We start from the raw sequence: 18928 nt of genomic DNA, 5'->3' as shown, positions 1-18928 counted from the left end.
GCTCTCCTAACCTGCTACAAAAGTCACTTCCAGTCATAGCTTTACTCCCTGTAGTCACAACCTGAATGAAGGCACCTTAGAAGGCAGCACTTTAAGATACCTTGGGATTGGGAGGCAGCATCTTCTTCAATTGGGACACAGCTCATATGTGCCTATGTCAACAAAAGTCTCAGTGGATGAGAAGCACAAAGGACTGAAAGGTCCTTCAAATGACTTTCTGTAGTATTGCTGTAAATATCAAATAAGCCTGGAGTTTACATTCTTAACTAAAGATATGTGTATGATGGATTATAATTGCTAAGCACTGACAATGTTAGAAAAGAGAAATGTCTTGTTTAATCTGTCTAGCAGAGAAAGAGGGAAGCAGAGAGAGAGAGAAGAGAGGAGCAGAGAGAGGAGAGGAGCAGCGAGAGAAGAGGGGAGGGGAGCAGAGGAGAGGAGAGAGGAGCAGAGAGAGGGGAGGGGAGCAGAGGAGAGAGGAGAGGGGAGGAGTGGAGAGGAGAGGAGAGGAGAGGAGAGGAGAGGAGAGGAGAGGAGAGGAGAGGAGAGGAGAGGAGAGGAGAGGAGAGGAGAGGAGAGGAGAGGAGAGGAGAGGAGAGGAGAGGAGAGGAGAGGAGAGGAGAGGAGAGGAGAGGAGAGGAGAGGAGAGGAGAGGAGCAGAGAGAGAGAGGTGATAGCACACTAACACTCTACTGACAAGAAGAGGCTTACTGGCTCCAAATGAAACACGTACAAGTCAGCTCTGACCAGAGCCAACATTTATCCCAAATGTCCCCTTTTGTGCTCCAGAATATGTCCCAAGCTCTGGTTAATAGACCATATAAACACTGTGTGTTACTGCCTACTTATTAATTGGGTGGGAATGTTTGTTTTTAGCATATCTGACATTGCATTCCTGATTTATGATGATGACCCAATAGGAGCAGAAAACAGAAACACAGAGGAAATAAAGTGGGTGTACACATGAACATCAGGAGTGGAGAACTGGTGCTATCCCAGGGGACACTGCTCTCTCGGCTAAAGCCCTTCCTCTCCTTTCTAGGGTAGACTTCTCTAGTCAGACTCTCTCCTCTGTCAGGACCCTCTGTGTGCCATTAACAGAATCGCTGCAGTTTGACTGAAAGTAGTTACACATGTCAGAGCCCCTCCAAAAAAACACAAAATGAACAAAGTGACCTCTGATTGGCCGTTAGCTGGAGTGGATCTTTATCCTAAAGCCGTAGGTGGCTGTTGCGAACATTAATGCACAGGCGGAGCTGGAGTATCATTAGTGATCCACCTGGTGGGCATGCTCCACTACTCACACAGCGGAATGGGACCCAGGCCAAATCATCTCTCGATGGAAACAACAAATGTTCCCTAATTACCTCACTGAGGTGTGAACAGAACACAGCAACACATACTGTTGGAAATCTACAGGCACATTAAGAGGGTATAAGGCATAATAATGTACAGACAGATCGTGCTGCAACACTAAACTGTGAGAAACATACAGAGGTAGACGCACAGAGACACATAAAGCAGAGACCCCATCCCTACTCACCAATGCTGTTGTCCAGGTTGGGGCCCGGTGGTGTGCCTACGTTGGAGCCCAGGACGCTCCAACCCTGGGGCAGGGCCAGGTGTCTGAGTGCCAAGGAGAGGCTCTCGTCTAGTCTCTCACATTCCTGCAGGGGGATCTGGCACTCATCCAGCAGCAGAGCCCCCTCCAGACCGTTGGCCCGTCCTGCAGCGCTCACCAGGAACTGGGCCATGTCGAAGGCCAGGTCCTGGACGAATTGGAAGCGCTCCTCGGCCACAGGGTCCACCGAGCCATCAGACCGCGCAGAGCACAGCGTGACCTGCACCGACTCACAGCAGTCATGGGCTGGGGAGAGAGGATGGAGGGTTAATATAACCTGCACACGTGCTTCAAACATGCCAAATATACTTTACAGTGTGAGTTTACAGTGTGAGTTTACAGTGTGTCGTAGCCCTACAGCTCAGACTCCAGAGAGAAGAACAGAGAAAACCATGTTCAAGCTCCACTGTCCTGCTGCAATGCTGACTTGAGTTCTGTGGCTTCTCTGGTTGCTAAGATGCACAAAGTCCAAACATGAAACACTATTTGTCAGTGAATAGTTCTAAAAACCACAGAGAAATGAAAAGGAAGCCTTTAGCATGTATGTCTCTAGTCAGCTAATATGGGTGGGAGTGACAGAGTAACTGCCACGTTGCTTGCCCAAATAACTTGGCTGCATGGGGTCAACATGTTTCAAAGCAGACAAACATGAATCTAGCCTCCATCGCAGTGGACCATTAAACAGACCATTTTAAAACAGACCACAGATAGAGATGTAACATTGAAGAGGCCTGTGAAACAAAAGGTAAATATGTTATTCTCACAATCAGAGGAATATTCATTATAGGTGTCACAAAGAGGGGAAATGACCATCAAAAACTATTAGCAACAACAAGAAGTGTTTAAAACATGGCCTAGTGACGTGATATACAGAGCTGTTCTTTACCATGTTCCTCCCTTCCTCTAAGAATGCATGGACTCCACAGCAAAAGGACTTTGTTAAGGAGAGCTCATATAATGTAACAGGAGTGATAGGACAGAAGACCCAAATACTCCTATTCATGGCTCTGCTGACGTCCACACACACACACACACACACACACTGATAAATCAAAGCTAGGGCAGCCATCATACCATCATCAATATGCCACTTCAGCCATGTTTTACATGGGCCCTGCATTCTGCTCAGGGTGAAAGACAAAAACACTGAAATATATTTTTGTTTTATCACCAAGTCTTCTTCTGGTAAGGCTGCCTAGACATAAACAGCCCTTTGATGAAAACATGGTTTATTGCCAACAACCAGACAGATAGATATACAGTCGTATGAAAAAGTTTGGGCACCCCTCTGAGGCTGCATAATAATTGACTCTGTCATCACAGAAAATGATCACAGTGGCATGCCATTCATTTTCTAATAAAAGCTGAGTACTGGGGTATTGTCCAGACAAAGATTTTTAGTGTAGCAATATTAAGTTGTATGAAATCAGAATTAAATCACATGTGAAAAATAGGCTATGCAAAAATGTGGGCAGCCTTGTCATTCTGTTGATTTGAATACCTGTAACTACTTAGCACTGATTACTTGGAACACAATTGGTTTGGTGAGCTCATTAAGCCTTGAACTTCATAGACAAGTGCATCCAATCATGAGAAAAGGTATTTAAGGCCAATTGCAAGTTGTTGTTCTCTTTGACTCTCATCTGAAGAGTGGCAACATGGGGGCCTCAAAACAACTCTCAAATGACCTGAAAACAAAGATTATTCAACATTATGGTTTAGAGCACATATGTCAGAGTCAAGGCCCGCGGGCCACATCCGGCCCGCGAGAAGGTTTTTTACGGCCCCTGGGATGATCTTGATTTGTTATTAGAACCGGCCCGCAGACCGCAGCAAGCCGGCAGCCCGCAGATCTTTTACACGCACCAATACTACATTTCCCACAATGCAACGGTGACGCACCGAGCAGTAGGCTGCTTCATTTCAATATTTATTGGCACAGCAGTTGTCAGCATCACAGTAAAATTAACTTTCAGATACCCATCAAAAATGGCAAAACGGAAGGTGGACACTGAGAACCGGGGGTTTCAAACAAGGTGGGAGTCGGAGTATTTGTTCACGGAGGTAGCTGGAAAACCTGTGTGTCTTCTGTGTGGAGAAAGTGTGGCGGTACTGAAAGAGTATAATCTGAGACGACATTATGAAACGAAACACGCGGACAAAAACAAGAATATGGACATGGAACAAAGGCTACAAAAGGCAGAGGAATTAAAACGAGGCCTCAAATCTCGACAGGCTCTGTTCAAAAAGCCAAATCACAAGGCCAGGCTGCTGTCAAGGCCAGTTTTATTTTGGCAGAAGAGATCGCTAAATCAGCCCGGCCATTTACGGAGGGGGATTTCATCAAAAACTGCATGATTAAAGTTTGTGACGAAGTTTGCCCAGAAAAAGGCAACTCTTTTTAAATGTGAGTCTGAGCAGAAACACCATTGCCGAGAGAGTAGACCAGTTGTCCATCAATCTAAAAGAGCAGCTTGTGAAAAAGGGAAAAGATTTCATTGCATATTCCTTGGCTGTGGATGAGAGCACCGACATTTCTGACATTGCCCAGTTGTCAATTTTCATCCGCGGAGTGGACTCCAGCCTAAGCGTGACAGAGGAGTTTTTGGCTTTACGTCCTATGCATGGCACAACTACGGGGCATGATTTGTATGAAGAGGTGTCAAGATGTGTAAATGAGATGGAGCTGCCTTGGGAAAAACTTGTGGGTTTGACAACCGACGGAGCACCTGCGATGTGTGGACACAGGAGCGGACTGGTGACGAAGATACGGGAAAAGATGCAAGAGGAAAACGCGACAGGTGAGCTGACAGCTTATCATTGTATCATACACCAGGAAGCGTTGTGCGGTAAAGCCTTGAAAATGGAGCATGTAATGAGCATCATCACGCGCACAGTTAACTTTATCAGAGCCAAAGGTTTGAATCACCGCCAGTTCAAGGCATTTCTGACGGAGTTAGAAACGGAGCATGGTGATTTGCCTTATCACACAGAGGTGCGATGGCTAAGCCAGGGAAAGGTGCTTCAAAGATGTTTCGAGCTTCGTGAGGAGATTTGTCTGTTCTTGGACAGCAAAGGGAAAGACACAACACAACTCCGAGACGAAATGTTTCTGTGTGAAATGGCTTTTCTGTGTGACATTACGAGTCATCTGAATGCAATGAACTTGCAGCTGCAGGGTCGGGATCGTGTCATCTCTGATATGTACAGTACAGTGAAGGCATTTAAAACCAAACTGACTCTGTGGGAGACGCAGATGCGGAAAGAAAATTTGAGCCACTTTCCCAGCTGCCAGACCATGAAAGAGAAGCTCTCTACCAGTGCGTTCCCGAGCGCACAGTTGGCTGATAAAATAGGTATGCTTGCCGCTGACTTTCGACGCCGATTTGCTGACTTTGAAGCACAAAAAAGCAGGTTGGAACTGCTCGGTAACCCATTTGCTGTTGACGTGGAAAGCTCACCACCAAACCTCCAAATGGAGTTGATTGACCTCCAATGCAATGATGCACTGAGGGCAAAATATGCGGCAGTGGGTGCTGCGGAGTTCGCCCGTTTCCTCCCGACACAATGCCCCAGCTGCGCATCCAGGCTGCTCAAACGTTGTCTATGTTTGGCAGCACATACCTGTGTGAACAACTGTTTTCTTTGATGAACTTGAACAAAACATCACACAGAAGTCGACTTACTGCTGAACACCTCCACTCAATTCTGAGGATTTCCTCAGCTCAGAGCCTTACCCCGAACATTGATGAACTTGTGGAAAAGATGGGACACCACCAAGTATCACCCTCAACCTCAAACAAGTGAACATTACTGTGCAATCACATATTTAGAGTTTTTACTCAGTTCAAGTTTAAAAGTTAAAGTTTAATATTTGTTTTCACTGCATGTTACTTCTCCTTAAACAAAGTGTTGTTTTTGATTAATAGATTTTTGCACTTTATTTTATTGTATTTCAATCCAATTATATTTTAAAAATATTTCAGTTGAGTGGATGATAGAAAATTGCTATTATTGTTTTTTTCTTTGAAGTAAATTTAGCCCACTTTTGCTAAAATAGAAAATATAGGCTACTGATGGTGCCTTGAATACCGGTTTCTTTCATTTAATGTTCATGTTATGGGGATTTTTATATAAAGGAAATTTGTCTTTTGTGTCTGTTGAAAATTAAAGATTACTGACAGAGCCATAAGAAAATATTGCTTTATTTATCTGATCATATTGGAATATATTTGTTAGGTTTTCAGTAGGTTCAATTAGGTTCACTAGACTATATGCGTCATTTAAAAAATGTTCAATGAACATTCGAACAGTCCGGCCCTCGGCTTGTAGCTAAATTTTTTATTTGGCCCTCCGTCCATTTGACTTTGACACCCCTGGTTTAGAGGAAGGCAACAAAAAGCTATTGTAGAGATTTAAGCTGTCAGTGTCAACAGTGAGGAACATAGTGAGGAAATGGAAGACCACAGGCACAGTTCTTGTTAAGGCCAGAAGTGGCAGGCCAAGTAAAATATCAGAGAGGCAAAGGCGAAGGATGGTGAGAACGGTCAAAAACAGTCCACAGACCACCTCCAAAGACCTACAACATCATCTTGCTGCAGATGGTGTCACTGTGCATCGTTCAACAATTCAGCGCACTTTGCACAAGGAGAAGCTGTATGGGAGAGTGATGCACACACGCCACAAACAGAGTCGCTTGAGGTATGCAAACACACATTTGGAATAAGGTGCTGTGGACTGATGAAACAAAGATTGAGTTATTTGGTCATAACATGGCGGCAAAAGAACACAGCGTTCCAAGAAAAACACTTGCTACCCACAGTAACATTTGGTGGGGGTTCCATCATGCTGTGGGGCTGTGGCCAGTGCCGGTACTGGGTATCTTGTTCAAGTTGAGGGTCACACGGATTCCACTCAATATCAGCAGATTCTTGGGAATAATGTTGAAGAATCAGTCACAAAGTTGAAGTTACGCCGGGGCTGGATATTTCAACAAGACAATGACCCAAAACACTGGCAGGCTGTCCATGCTCGGCAACCATCAAACCTAACTGAACTGGAGATGTTTTGTAACACTAAACCTCACCCCTAAGCTTAAAATAGCCTTTGTCCACATGTGGATGTGGGAAATGTCCCCACAAGGGAGATTACTTTCCTTGTTTTACTATATACACACACACACACACACACACACACACACACACACACACACACACACACACACACACACACACACACACACACACACACACACACACACACACACACACACACACACACACACACACACACACACACACACACAGCATATGTTTTACTATCCTTGTGGGGACCTAAAATTGATTACCATTCAAAATCCTATTTTTTCTCTTATCCTAACCCTAATTCTAACCCTAAACTTAATTCCTAGGCCTAAAATAGCCTTTGTCCCCACGAGGGATAATTGTCCTTGTTTTACTATCTTTGTGGGGACTTTGGAGGATTTCCGGTGCCCACGAGGATAGTAATACACACACACCCGCTCTTCATAGGCACAGAGAGACATTTCCAGCTAATGATTTGTGCTTTATGGTTCCACTGAAATGGGACGAGCCTCTTGGCAGCTGCAACAGGAAAGTAGCATTTGTAAATGACTGCTTCTCTCCTAGATGTATGCCATCTTGCTTTTTTCACAGTCATGGAAATACATTCTTATAATGTGAGAACATTGTATAATAACATAATTACAGTCATATGAAAAGGTTTGGGCACCCCTGAAAATTTCCATGATTTCCATTTATAATTGGGTGTTTGGATCAGCAATTTCATTTTGATCTATCAAATAACTGATGGACACAGTAATATTTTAGTAGTGAAATTAGGTTTATTGGATTAACAGAAAATGTGCAATATGCAAAATTAGACTGGTGTATAAATTTGGGCACCCCAATAGAAAAATCACATCGATATTTAGTAGAGCCTCCTTTTGCTAAAATAACAGCCTCTAGACGCTTCCCGTAGCCTCTAATGAGTGTCTGGATTCTGGATGAAGTTATTTTGGACCATTCCTCCTTACAATTAGGGTTAGGTTTAGTGTTACAATTAGGGTTAGGTTTAGTGTTACAATTAGGGTTAGGTTTAGTGTTACAATTAGGGTTAGGTTTAGTGTTACAATTAAGGTTAGGTTTAGGGCTACAATTAGGGTTAGGTTTAGTGTTACAATTAGGGTTAGGTTTAGTGTTACAATTAGGGTTAGGTTTAGTGTTACAATTAGGGTTAGGTTTAGTGTTACAATTAGGGTTAGGTTTAGTGTTACAATTAGGGTTAGGTTTAGTGTTACAATTAGGGTTAAGTTTAGGGCAACGGAGGCTGCTGAGGTGAGGTCGGCTCATAATAATGTCTAAAAAGGGGCAAATGGTAGCCATGTGTTTGTTGTTGATACATTTCCACCTATTCCACTCTAGCCATTACCAAGTGCCTGTCCTCCCCAATTAAGGTGCCACCAACCTCCTGTGCTTTAGGGTCAGGGAAAATATAATTGAATGGAATAGAATTGTAGGTCCCCACGAGGATAGAACCACATTATGTGTGTGTGTGTAATCATAAAAGATTTGGTTAATCCAAACGGATCTGCCACCTCAGTACGACTGTCCAGCATCAGACCTAGCAACCAGTTGTGTGTGTGGTGCATGGTGGAATTTACCTGGGCACACAGCCTGTAGGGTGACATGGCTTATCCTCAAGGTACTGGTCAGGTGCCTCTGGGTGGTGCCAGCAAAAAGCAGGTAGAACTCTACATCCTCCAAACGCTCTCCATCACCCAGCTGCACTGTCAGAAGACACTCACCCTGGAACAAGACAGACAAATAGAAATACAGTTATACATTTGATCTACAAAGTTTGATTTACATAGTTTTAACTAATAGCTTACCTTGTCAGAGATTGCAACAGCATGGCAAATAAACCAGAGGAGAAACCCAAACAGAAAACATTAAGATCATGGTGGGCAGGTATCAACACCTGTCTATTATAGTAGGAAGAGGCTGGGTTTTGTTATATCACTATCAACCTGTAATGTAGGTTGGAACACTCTACTGTATACAGAAAAACAAACCCTGCTAAAACAATAATTACCCTGCCTTATTTAATTACAGTGTATTTAATCACTGTGTACCAGTGTTGGGGAGTAGTGAACTACATGTAGTTCAACTAGTAATTGAATTACATTTTGCAGTAGCTTGGTGGTAGTTGAATTAAATTCAAATCTAGGTAGTGTTTCCAGTAGTCAATTCCTCTTTTGCCACGCACAGTGCCTTGCAAAAGTATTCACACTCCTTGGATCTCTGCACATTTTATTGTGTTACAAAGGGGGAATACAATGGATTTAATTGTATTATTTGTCAACAATCTACATAAAATACTATTTAATGTGAAAGTTAAAGACTTTAAAACATTTTTAAAAGATCGATAGCAATTCAATAACTAAATGTAGGTGTTACATAAGTATTCAGCTCCCTGAGTCAATACATGTTAGAAACCCCTCTGGCAGCGATTACAGCTGTGAGTCTTCTTGGGTAAGTCACTAAGAGCTGTGAGTCTTCTTGGGTAAGTCACTAAGAGCTGTGAGTCATCTTGGGTGAGTCACTAAGAGCTGTGAGTCTTCTTGGGTAAGTCACTAAGAGCTGTGAGTCTTCTTGGGTAAGTCACTAAGAGCTGTGAGTCTTCTTGGGTAAGTCACTAAGAGCTGTGAGTCTTCTTGGGTAAGTCACTAAGAGCTGTGAGTCTTCTTGGGTAAGTCACTAAGAGCTGTGAGTCTTCTTGGGTAAGTCACTAAGAGCTGTGAGTCTTCTTGGGTAAGTCACTAAGAGCTGTGAGTCTTCTTGGGTAAGTCACTAAGAGCTGTGAGTCTTCTTGGGTAAGTCACTAAGAGCTGTGAGTCTTCTTGGGTAAGTCACTAAGAGCTGTGAGTCTTCTTGGGTAAGTCACTAAGAGCTGTGAGTCTTCTTGGGTAAGTCACTAAGAGCTGTGAGTCTTCTTGGGTAAGTCACTAAGAGCTGTGAGTCTTCTTGGGTAAGTCACTAAGAGCTGTGAGTCTTCTTGGGTAAGTCACTAAGAGCTGTGAGTCTTCTTGGGTAAGTCACTAAGAGCTGTGAGTCTTCTTGGGTAAGTCACTAAGAGCTGTGAGTCTTCTTGGGTAAGTCACTAAGAGCTGTGAGTCTTCTTGGGTAAGTCACTAAGAGCTGTGAGTCTTCTTGGGTAAGTCACTAAGAGCTGTGAGTCTTCTTGGGTAAGTCACTAAGAGCTTTACACACCTGGATTGTGCAATATTAGCCCATGTTCTTTTCATAATTCTTCAACATCTGTCAAGATGTTGGGGATCATAGCTAGACAGTAATTTTCAAGTCTTGACATGTTTTATTTACGCACACTTAAGTCAAAACTGTAACTTGGCCACTCAGGAACATACACTGTCTTCTGGGTAATCAACTCCAGTATACACAGAGTCTACCAAACATTAAGAACATGTTTGTAATATTGAGTTGTTGAGTTTCATCCTCTGTTTTCTCCCATCACTGCCATGAAACTACGTAACTGATTTAAAATCACTAATGGCCTTATGGTAATATCCCCGAGAAGTTTCATTCCTTCCCTGCAGCTCAGTTCAGAAGGACGACTGTATATTTGTGTCTGGGTGGTTTAATACATACTGTAATCCACAGCATAATTATTAACTTGACCATGCTTAAAGGAATATTCAATGTCTGATTTGATTTTGGTAACCATCAACCAATCACTGCCCTTCTTTACGAGGCTTTTGAAATGTTCCCTGGTATTTGTAGTAGAATCTGTGATTGAAATTCAATAATTGATTCAATAAGGGACTTTACAGATGTTGTACGTATGGGGGACAAAGGAAGGGTAGGTCATTCAAAAATCATGTCAACCACTATTATTTCAGTGAGTACATGTTACTTATTATGGGATTTGTTAAGCCAAATTTTACGACTGAACTAATTTAGGGTTTCCTAAACAAAGGGGCTATATATTTCAGTTTTCACATTTTCATTCATCTTAACATATATATACAATACAATTCAAAAGTTTGGGGTCACTTAGAAATGTTCTTGGGTTTTTTTTTTAAAAGAAAAACACATTTTTTATGTCCATTAAAAGAACATCAAATTGATCAGAAATACAGTGCAGACATTGTTAATGTTGTGAATGACTATTGTAGCTGGAAACGGCTGTTTATGGAATATCTACAATGGAGTACAGAGGCCCATTATCAGCAACCATCACTCCTGTGTTCCAATGGCACATTGTGTTAGCTAATCCAAGTTTATCATTTTAAAAAGCTAATTGATCATTAGAAAGCCCTTTCAAAATTATGTTACACAGCTGAAAACTGTTGCCCTGATTAAAGAAGCAATTAAACTGGCCTTCTTTAGACCAGTTGAGTATCTGGAGCATCAGCATTTGTGAGTTTGATTACAGGTCAAAATGGCCAGAAACAAAGAACTTCCTTCTGAAAGTCTATTCTTTTTCTGAGAAATGAAGGCTATTCCATGCAAAAAATTTACAAGAAACTGAAGATATCGTGCAATTCTGTGTACAACTCCCTTCACAGTACAGCACAAACTGTCCCTAACCAGAATAGAAAGAGGAGTTGGAGGCCCCCGTGCACAACTGAGCGAGAGAACAAGGACATTAGTGTCTAGTTTGAGAAATAGACGACTCGCAAGTCCTCAACTGGCAGCTTCATTAAATAAAACCCGCAAAACACCAGTCTCAACGTCAACAGTGAACAGGCGACTCCGGGATGCTGGCCTTCAAGGCAGAGTTGCAAAGAAAAAGACATATCTCAGACTGGCCAATAAAAATAAAAGATTAAGATGGGCAAAATAACACAGACACTGGACAGAGGAAGACTGGAAAAAAAGTTTTATGGACAGACAAATCTAAGTTTGAGGTTTTCGGATCACAAAGAAGAACGTTTGTGAGACGCAGAAAAAATGAAAAGATGCTGGAGGAGTGCTTGACGCCATCTGTCAAGCATGGTGGAGGCAATGTGATGGTCTGGGAGTCCTTTAGTGGTAGATAAGTGGGGGATTTGTACAGGGTAAAATGGATGTTGAAGAAGGAAGGCTATCACTCCATTTTGCAACGCCATGCCATATCCTGTGGACGGTGCTAAATTGGAGCCAATTTCCTCCTACAACAGGACAATGACCCAAAGCACAGCTCCAAACTATGCAATAACTATTTAGGGAAGAAGCTGTAAACTGGTATTCAGTCTATAATGGAGTGGCCAGTACAGTCACCGGATTTCAACACTATTGAGCTGTTGTGGGAGCAGCTTGACCGTATGGTACGTAAGAAGTGCCCATCAAACCAATCCAATTTGTGGGAGGTGCTTCAGAAAGCATAGGGTGAAATCTCTTCAGATTACCTCAACAAATGTACAACTAGAATGTCAAAGGTCTGCAAGGCTATAATTGCTGCAAATGGAGGATTCTTTGACGAAAGCAAAGTTTGAAGTACACAATTATTATTTAAATTATAAATCATTTTAAATTTATATCCTGGTCAACATCTTGACTATATTTCCTATTCATTTTGCAACTAATTTCAAGTATGTTTTCATGGACATTTCTAAGTGACCCCAAACTTTTGAACGATAGTGTATATAATTGTTCTTCCACTTTGACATTAGTGTGAATTGTTATATATATATATATACACTGCTCAAAAAAAGGGAACACTAAAATAACACATCCTAGATCTGAATGAATGAAATATTCTTATTAAATACTTTTTCATTACATAGTTGAATATGCTGACAACAGAATCACACAAAAATGATCAATGGAAATCAAATTTATCAACCCATGGAAGTCTGGATTTGGAGTCACACTCAAAATTAAAGTGGAAACCACACTACAGGCTGATCCAACTTTGATGTAATGTCCTTAAAACAAGTCAAAATGAGACTCAGTAGTGTGTGTGGCCTCCACGTGCCTGTATGACCTCCCTATAATGCCTGGGCATGCACCTGATGAGGTGGCGGATGGTCTCCTGAGGGATCTCCTCCCAGACCTGGACTAAAGCATCCGCCAACTCCTGGACAGTCTGTGGGGCAACGTGGCGTTGGTGGATGGAGCGAGACATGATGTCCCAGATGTGCTCAATTGGATTCAGGTCTGGGGAACGGGCGGGCCAGTCCATAGCATCAATCCCTTCCTCTTGCAGGAACTGCTGACACACTCCAGCCACATGAGGTCTAGCATTGTCTTGCATTAGGACGAACCCAGGGCCAACCGCACCAGCATATGGTCTCACAAGGGTTCTGAGGATCTCATCTCGGTACCTAATGCCAGTCAGGCTACCTCTGGCGAGCACATGGAGGGCTGTGCGGCCCCCCAAAGAAATGTCACCCCACACCATGACTGACCCACCGTCAAACCGGTCATGCTGGAGGATGTTGCAGGCATCAGAACGTTCTCCACAGTGTCTCCAGACACTGTCACGTCTGTCACATGTGCTCAGTGTGAACCTGCTTTCATCTGTGAAGAGCACAGGGCTGTAAGCACAACCCCCACCTGTGGACATCGGGCCCTCATACCACCCTCATGGAGTCTGTTTCTGCACATTTGGAGTCTGTTTCTGCACATTTGCACATTTGTGGCCTGCTGGAGGTAATTTTGCAGGGCTCTGGCAGTGTTCCTCCTGCTCCTCCTTGCACAAAGGCGGAGGTAGCGGTCCTGCTGCTGGGTTGTTGCCCTCCTACGGCCTCCTCCACGTCTCCTGATGTACTGGCCTGTCTCCTGGTAGCGCCTCCATGCTCTGGACACTACGCTGACAGACACAGCAAACCTTCTTGCCACAGCTCGCATTGATGTGCCATCCTGGATGAGCTGCACTACCTGAGCCACTTGTGTGGGTTTTAGACTCCGTCTCATGCTACCACTAGAGTGAAAGCACCTCCAGCATTCAAAAGTGACCAAAACATCAGCCAGGAAGCATGGGAACTGAGAAGTGGTCTGTGGTCACCACCTGCAGAACCACTCCTTTATTGGGGGTGTCTTGCTAATTGCCTATAATTTCCACCTGTTGTCTATTCCATTTGCACAACAGCATGTGACATTTATTTGTGACACAAATTGTCAGTGTTGCTTCCTAAGTGGACAGTTTGATTTCACAGAAGTGTGATTGACTTGGAGTTACATTGTGTTGTTTAAGTGTTCCCTTTATTTTTTTGAGCAGTGTATATATATTTTTTTACTATTAAACCTATTTTAATCCCACTTTGTAACACAATAAAATGGGAAGAAATCCAAGGGGCATGAATACTTTTGCAAGGCACTGTAGTGGTATATCTAACTACTGGAACAACACACTACTCTTTTTGCAAAGGGAGTGTCTCCTAATCTGTGACCAGGGCTGCAGGCCAAATTCAAAGTAGACAGCCCTCGGCCCTAAACCCTCAGCCCTTGAATTACGTTTTATATCGTCATAGCTACGCTAGCTAGCTACCGTACAGTTACTCATAGCTGGCTAGCTAGGTTTATAATTTGGTCATTTATTCCAATACATTTCAGAATTCCCTAAAATATGTTTATGAAGCTAGTTATATTTTAAAGGCTCCTCACTACGAGACTGAGACGATTTAACAACAATAAAATCAATGTCATATAGTACCAGTCAAAAGTTTGGACACACCTACTCATACAACAGTTTTAAACAAATCAAAATATATTTTAGATTCTTCAAAGGAGCCACCCTTTGCCTTGACAGCTTTGCACGCTCTTGGCATTCTCTCAACCAGCTTCCCTTGGAATGCTTTTCCAACAGTCTTGAAGGAGCTCCCACATATGCTGAACACTTGTTGGCTGCTATTCCTTCACTCTGTGGTCCAACACATCCCAAACCATCTCAATTGGGTTGAGGTTAGGTGATTGTGGAGGCCAGGTCATCTGATGCATCACTCTTCTTCTTGGTCAAACCAGATGGGATGGCATATTGCTGCAGAATGCTGTGGTAGCCATGCTAGTTAAGCGTGCCTTGAATTCTAAAGAAATCACAGACCGTGTCACCAGAAAAGCAACACCACCATCACACCTCTTCCTCCATGCTTCACCGTGGGGACCAAACATACGAAGATCATCCATTCACCTACTCTGCATCTCACAAAGACACGGCTGTTGGAACCAAAAATCTCAGATTTGGACTCATCAGACCAATGGACGGATTTCTACCAGTCTAATGTCCATTGCTCGTGTTTCTTGGCCCAAGCAAGTCTCTTCTTATTGGTGTCCGTAGTGATTTCTTTGCAGCAATTTGACCATGAAGGCCTGATTCAGGCAGTCCCCTCTGAACAATTGATGTTTAAATGTGTCTGTTACTTGAACTGAAGAATTTATTTGGGCTGCAATATTTGAGGCTGGTAACTGGCTGAACTTATCCTCTGCAGCAGAGAACTCTGGATCTTACTTTCCTGTGGCGGTCGTGAGAGCCAGTTTCATTATAGCGCTTGATACTTTTGCAACTGCACTTGAAGAAACTTTTAATGTTCTTGAAATGCTCAGGTTTGATTGACCTTCATGTCTTAAAGTAGTGATGGACTGTCATTTATCTCTGCTTATTTGAGCTGTTCTTGCCATAATATGGACTTGGTCTATTACCTAATAGGGCTATCTTCTGTATACCACCCCTACCTTGTCACAACACAACTGATTGGCTCAAACGCATTAAGGAAAAAAAATCCACAAATTAATTTTTAACAATGCACAATTTAACAATGCATAATTGAAATGCATTCCATCTGATGAAGCTGGTTGAGAGAATGATTAAATGTGACACTTTGCGGCCACCTGATTAGTTCGCAATGAATTGTGGGTCATATCAATCCCACAAGAGATCAAGTTCTTCACTCACTCCCTCAAGCTAATTCGAGGGCAGAGGACGCAACGTTAGTTAATTGGACCTACAATTAAGATAGCGATCAATCTACATCCGGTTTCGACGAACTAGATTTCAGCATGCTAACTAGTTATTTGGGCCTGAGCAGGCGGTGTCCAACTTCTTAGATGGACAAGTGGCATTCAGCCACACGAGATTGAGCAATAACAGGTCTGTGATGCCCTTAGATGTCCAGGGCTGCACGCAAGCCACACTCAGCAGATCAGTATGTGTATACCCTTTGCCGAGAGGCATGGGTAACCCGCCGAACCCCACTCATGATAGGGATTGGGGAATGCAATTAATTCCCAGGAACAAGGAATTCCCAGTAAGCGCGGATCATAAGTCCCTGCCTTTGTACACACTGACTGTCGCTACTACCGATCGGATGATTTAGTGATCGGTCACGGAGGTCGGTCACAGGGTCGGTCACGGAGCGCTGAGAAGACGATCAAACTTGACTATCTAGAAAAAGTAAAATTGGTAACAACGTTTCCGTAGGCGAAACTGCGGAAGGACCCTTAACGGTTTGCCAGCCGCCGGCACAGCTGACAGCTGGCGGCTGCCCCCCTGCCCCCGGCGCAGGCAGGGGTTTAATGTTGCCCTTCCGGTCATCTCATCAGGAGCGCCCGCACGCTGTCATTTCAACCTCAAACCTTTTTGCTCTGTGAAATGTGGCCTCTCGCTCTGGTAAAGGACCGACGGGGGAAAGGAGGGCAACCTTCCTAACACAGCCTAGCCACCAGCCTCTGCATAAAAACAAAAGAGTACAGCCCTTAGGGGTGGATCACTTGGCTGGTGCGTCGATGAAGAATGCAGCTAGCTGTGAGAGCTAATGTGAACTGCAGGACACATTGATCATCAACACTTTGAACGCACCTTGAGGCCCCAGGTTCCTCCTGGGGCTATGCCTGTCTGAGGGTCGATTTGCCATCAATAGAAACCCCTGGGGTTCCGTGGCTGGGGGAGTCGCAGGCCACCTCCTTGTGGCCTTCGTCCCCCTAAGTGCAGACCAGGACGGCTCGGTGGGAGTGGGCCTCGGTTCTCTCTCCCCTCCCCCGTGCACCCTTCCCTTCCTTCCTTGGGCGGGAGGCACCCACGTTCTCTGCATGGTCGGGCGTGGCTTCCGGTGGACTCTATCTCTTTGTGCTGCCCGCACTACGTATGCAGTTCTCGGGGAAGCGCTCAGGGTTAGGTTTGGGCCACGGATCTCCGACCGCTGACCTGAACTGAGGTGAGCCCGGGCGCCCAGCCACACTCCATCACTTTGACTACGCCTTCAGATCAGACGAGACAACCCATTGAAATGAAGCATATTAGTAAGCGGAGGAAAATAAACTAACCAGTATTCTCTCAGTAGAGGCAAGCTAAGAGCCCAGTGCCGAATTCCCGTCCATGCAGTGGGCGGCTCGCATTCCACGCCCGGGCTTCTTACCCATTTAAAGATTGAGAATAGGTCGAGATCGTTTCGGCAAAGTAAATACCTGCTTCAAAAATATCTCTCATTGCATTGCATGCTCATGCATGAAATCTTTAGTTGTGTTTTTTTGCATAAGAAAGAGGACTCACCCAACATGTATGATAGGTACTGACCGAGGATGAAAAACCTGATGACCAGTAAATGTCCTCGTTTACCCATATTTAGATCAAATGCACTTTTTTGTCAATACTGTGCGAATGACAAGTCCATTCAATCAAGTGTGTGTGAGTGACATTGTGAATATCATATTTTAGAATTTTTTTAATATATATTTTTTTTGGGGGAGGGGGGGGCGGTTGAGGGGCAGCTCTCGATTGGTTCATGGCCTGGAGGTCGGGAGCTTGGGCTGGTGGCCGAGAGGTCGCTGTTTCATGTCCCAGATTCACTTGGTGGGAGATCTGGTTGCTCCTGTGGGTCGCTCTGGATGGGAGTATCTGCTAGATGACTGAATGTAATGTAAATGTTGAGCAGCTTCACTGCAAGTAGATTGTATGGCAGTTAGCCTAGTGGTTGGAGCGTTGGGCCACTAACCGAAAGGTTGGTGGCTCGAATCCCTGAGCTGACAAGGTAAAAATCTGTTGTTCTGCCCTGAACAGTTAACCCACTCTTCCTAGGGTGTCATTGTAAATAAGAATTTGTTCTTAACTGACTTGCCTAGTTACATTTTTTAAAATGCACCATAAAAAAGATGACTATGTGCTGCAGAATTTGTGAATTTTGTCTTGTATAATAAATTATATACATTAGTTCATACTAGATTAAGCATAAACTTTCATTAACTGTAATTTTGTTAGTTATACTCCAATTTTCCTTCCATCTTGTGCCAACATCAGTTCCTTTTTAAATCTTGGTTCCAATAGTTTAGAATTTCTTCTAAGAGATGGTCATTTGGATATGCTCTCTGCAAGGTTTTGTATATCTTCCCTATCATATGAACATCCTTTTCTGACTCAAATTAGATTCCTGCAGGTTGCTCTGATATCCAAAAGATGTCAAATAAAAATTGTGAAATATTACTTTTAAGTTGCATGTATTTGAAACTATCTAGATTGGTCAGTCCAAAATTACTTTTTAATTCTGTCATGGAAATAAATGTCTTTCCGGTTTCTATTCCTTTAGTTTTCCATGTGGACCAATTCATCAGTAAATTCTGAAAAGCTATCCAAGGATTGTTCCCCATAAGGTTGTGCTTTTAGGGAGTGATATTGGTTCTTGTAGAACATGTTTAATTTTCTTCCATAGTGTTTTTAACTCGGAAGTTGTTCAGGCTCTTCGCTTTATCCTTTGAAATTAGACAAGTAAAAACGTTGGGTAGCGAGTTGATACAATTACGAGGAAGGTGTCCTTTTTATTCTATGAATTTTATTTGCCCATTTAAAGTCTGATATGACCGATTATACTTTTTTAAATCATGTCTTTGGTGGGGTAATTGGTATTACAAAATAAATACAACAACTTTGGCAGCCCTGACATTCTTAAGAAGTTTATTCTACCTGTAAGATGTATGGGGAAATGAGTCCATGTATTTACAGTGCCCTCTGTAGTTATTGGGACAGTGATGCATTTCTTCTTCTTTTGGCTCTATACTCCAAACGTTTGAATTTGAAATCAAACAATGACTATGAGGTTAACATGAAGACTGTCAGCTTTAATGTGAGGGTATTTTCATCCATATCGGGTGAAATGTTTAGAAATTACAACAGGGCATAGTCCCCCCTCAAAAGTATTGGGACAAATTCACTTATATGTGTATTAAAGTAGCAAATCTGATCCCATATGCATAGCACACAATGACTACATCAAGCTTGTGACTACAGGTTGGTTGGAGGCATCGCATCTGCTGTTTGTTTTAGTTGTGGTTCAGATTATTTTGTGCCCAATAGAAATTA

At 43.2% G+C, this 18928-nt stretch overlaps 1 protein-coding gene and 1 non-coding gene across 9 annotated transcripts in view; one reads left to right on the top strand and one right to left on the bottom strand.

Moving 5' to 3' along the window:
• Positions 1 to 18928, bottom strand: part of LOC123999463 (A-kinase anchor protein 13-like) — a 173909-nt gene that overhangs the window by 81073 nt on the left and 73908 nt on the right. For all 8 annotated transcript variants that reach the window (XM_046305293.1, XM_046305312.1, XM_046305319.1 and 5 more), the window contains exons 3-4: positions 8304 to 8448; positions 1544 to 1867 (exon numbers count right to left, since the gene is read on the bottom strand). In XM_046305293.1, the coding sequence (XP_046161249.1) occupies positions 1544 to 1867; positions 8304 to 8448 (469 nt within the window). The remainder of the gene's footprint in view (positions 1 to 1543; positions 1868 to 8303; positions 8449 to 18928) is intronic.
• Positions 16331 to 16484, top strand: LOC124016018. The gene has a single exon (XR_006835288.1). It is a non-coding gene; the product is annotated as a 5.8S ribosomal RNA (ribosomal RNA).

Source organism: Oncorhynchus gorbuscha, linkage group LG02 (assembly GCF_021184085.1).
Source record: "Oncorhynchus gorbuscha isolate QuinsamMale2020 ecotype Even-year linkage group LG02, OgorEven_v1.0, whole genome shotgun sequence".
NCBI classification, from domain to species: Eukaryota; Metazoa; Chordata; class Actinopteri; order Salmoniformes; family Salmonidae; genus Oncorhynchus; species Oncorhynchus gorbuscha.
Note: the sequence above shows the minus strand (reverse complement) of the source record. Positions and strands in the feature narration are given on the sequence as shown.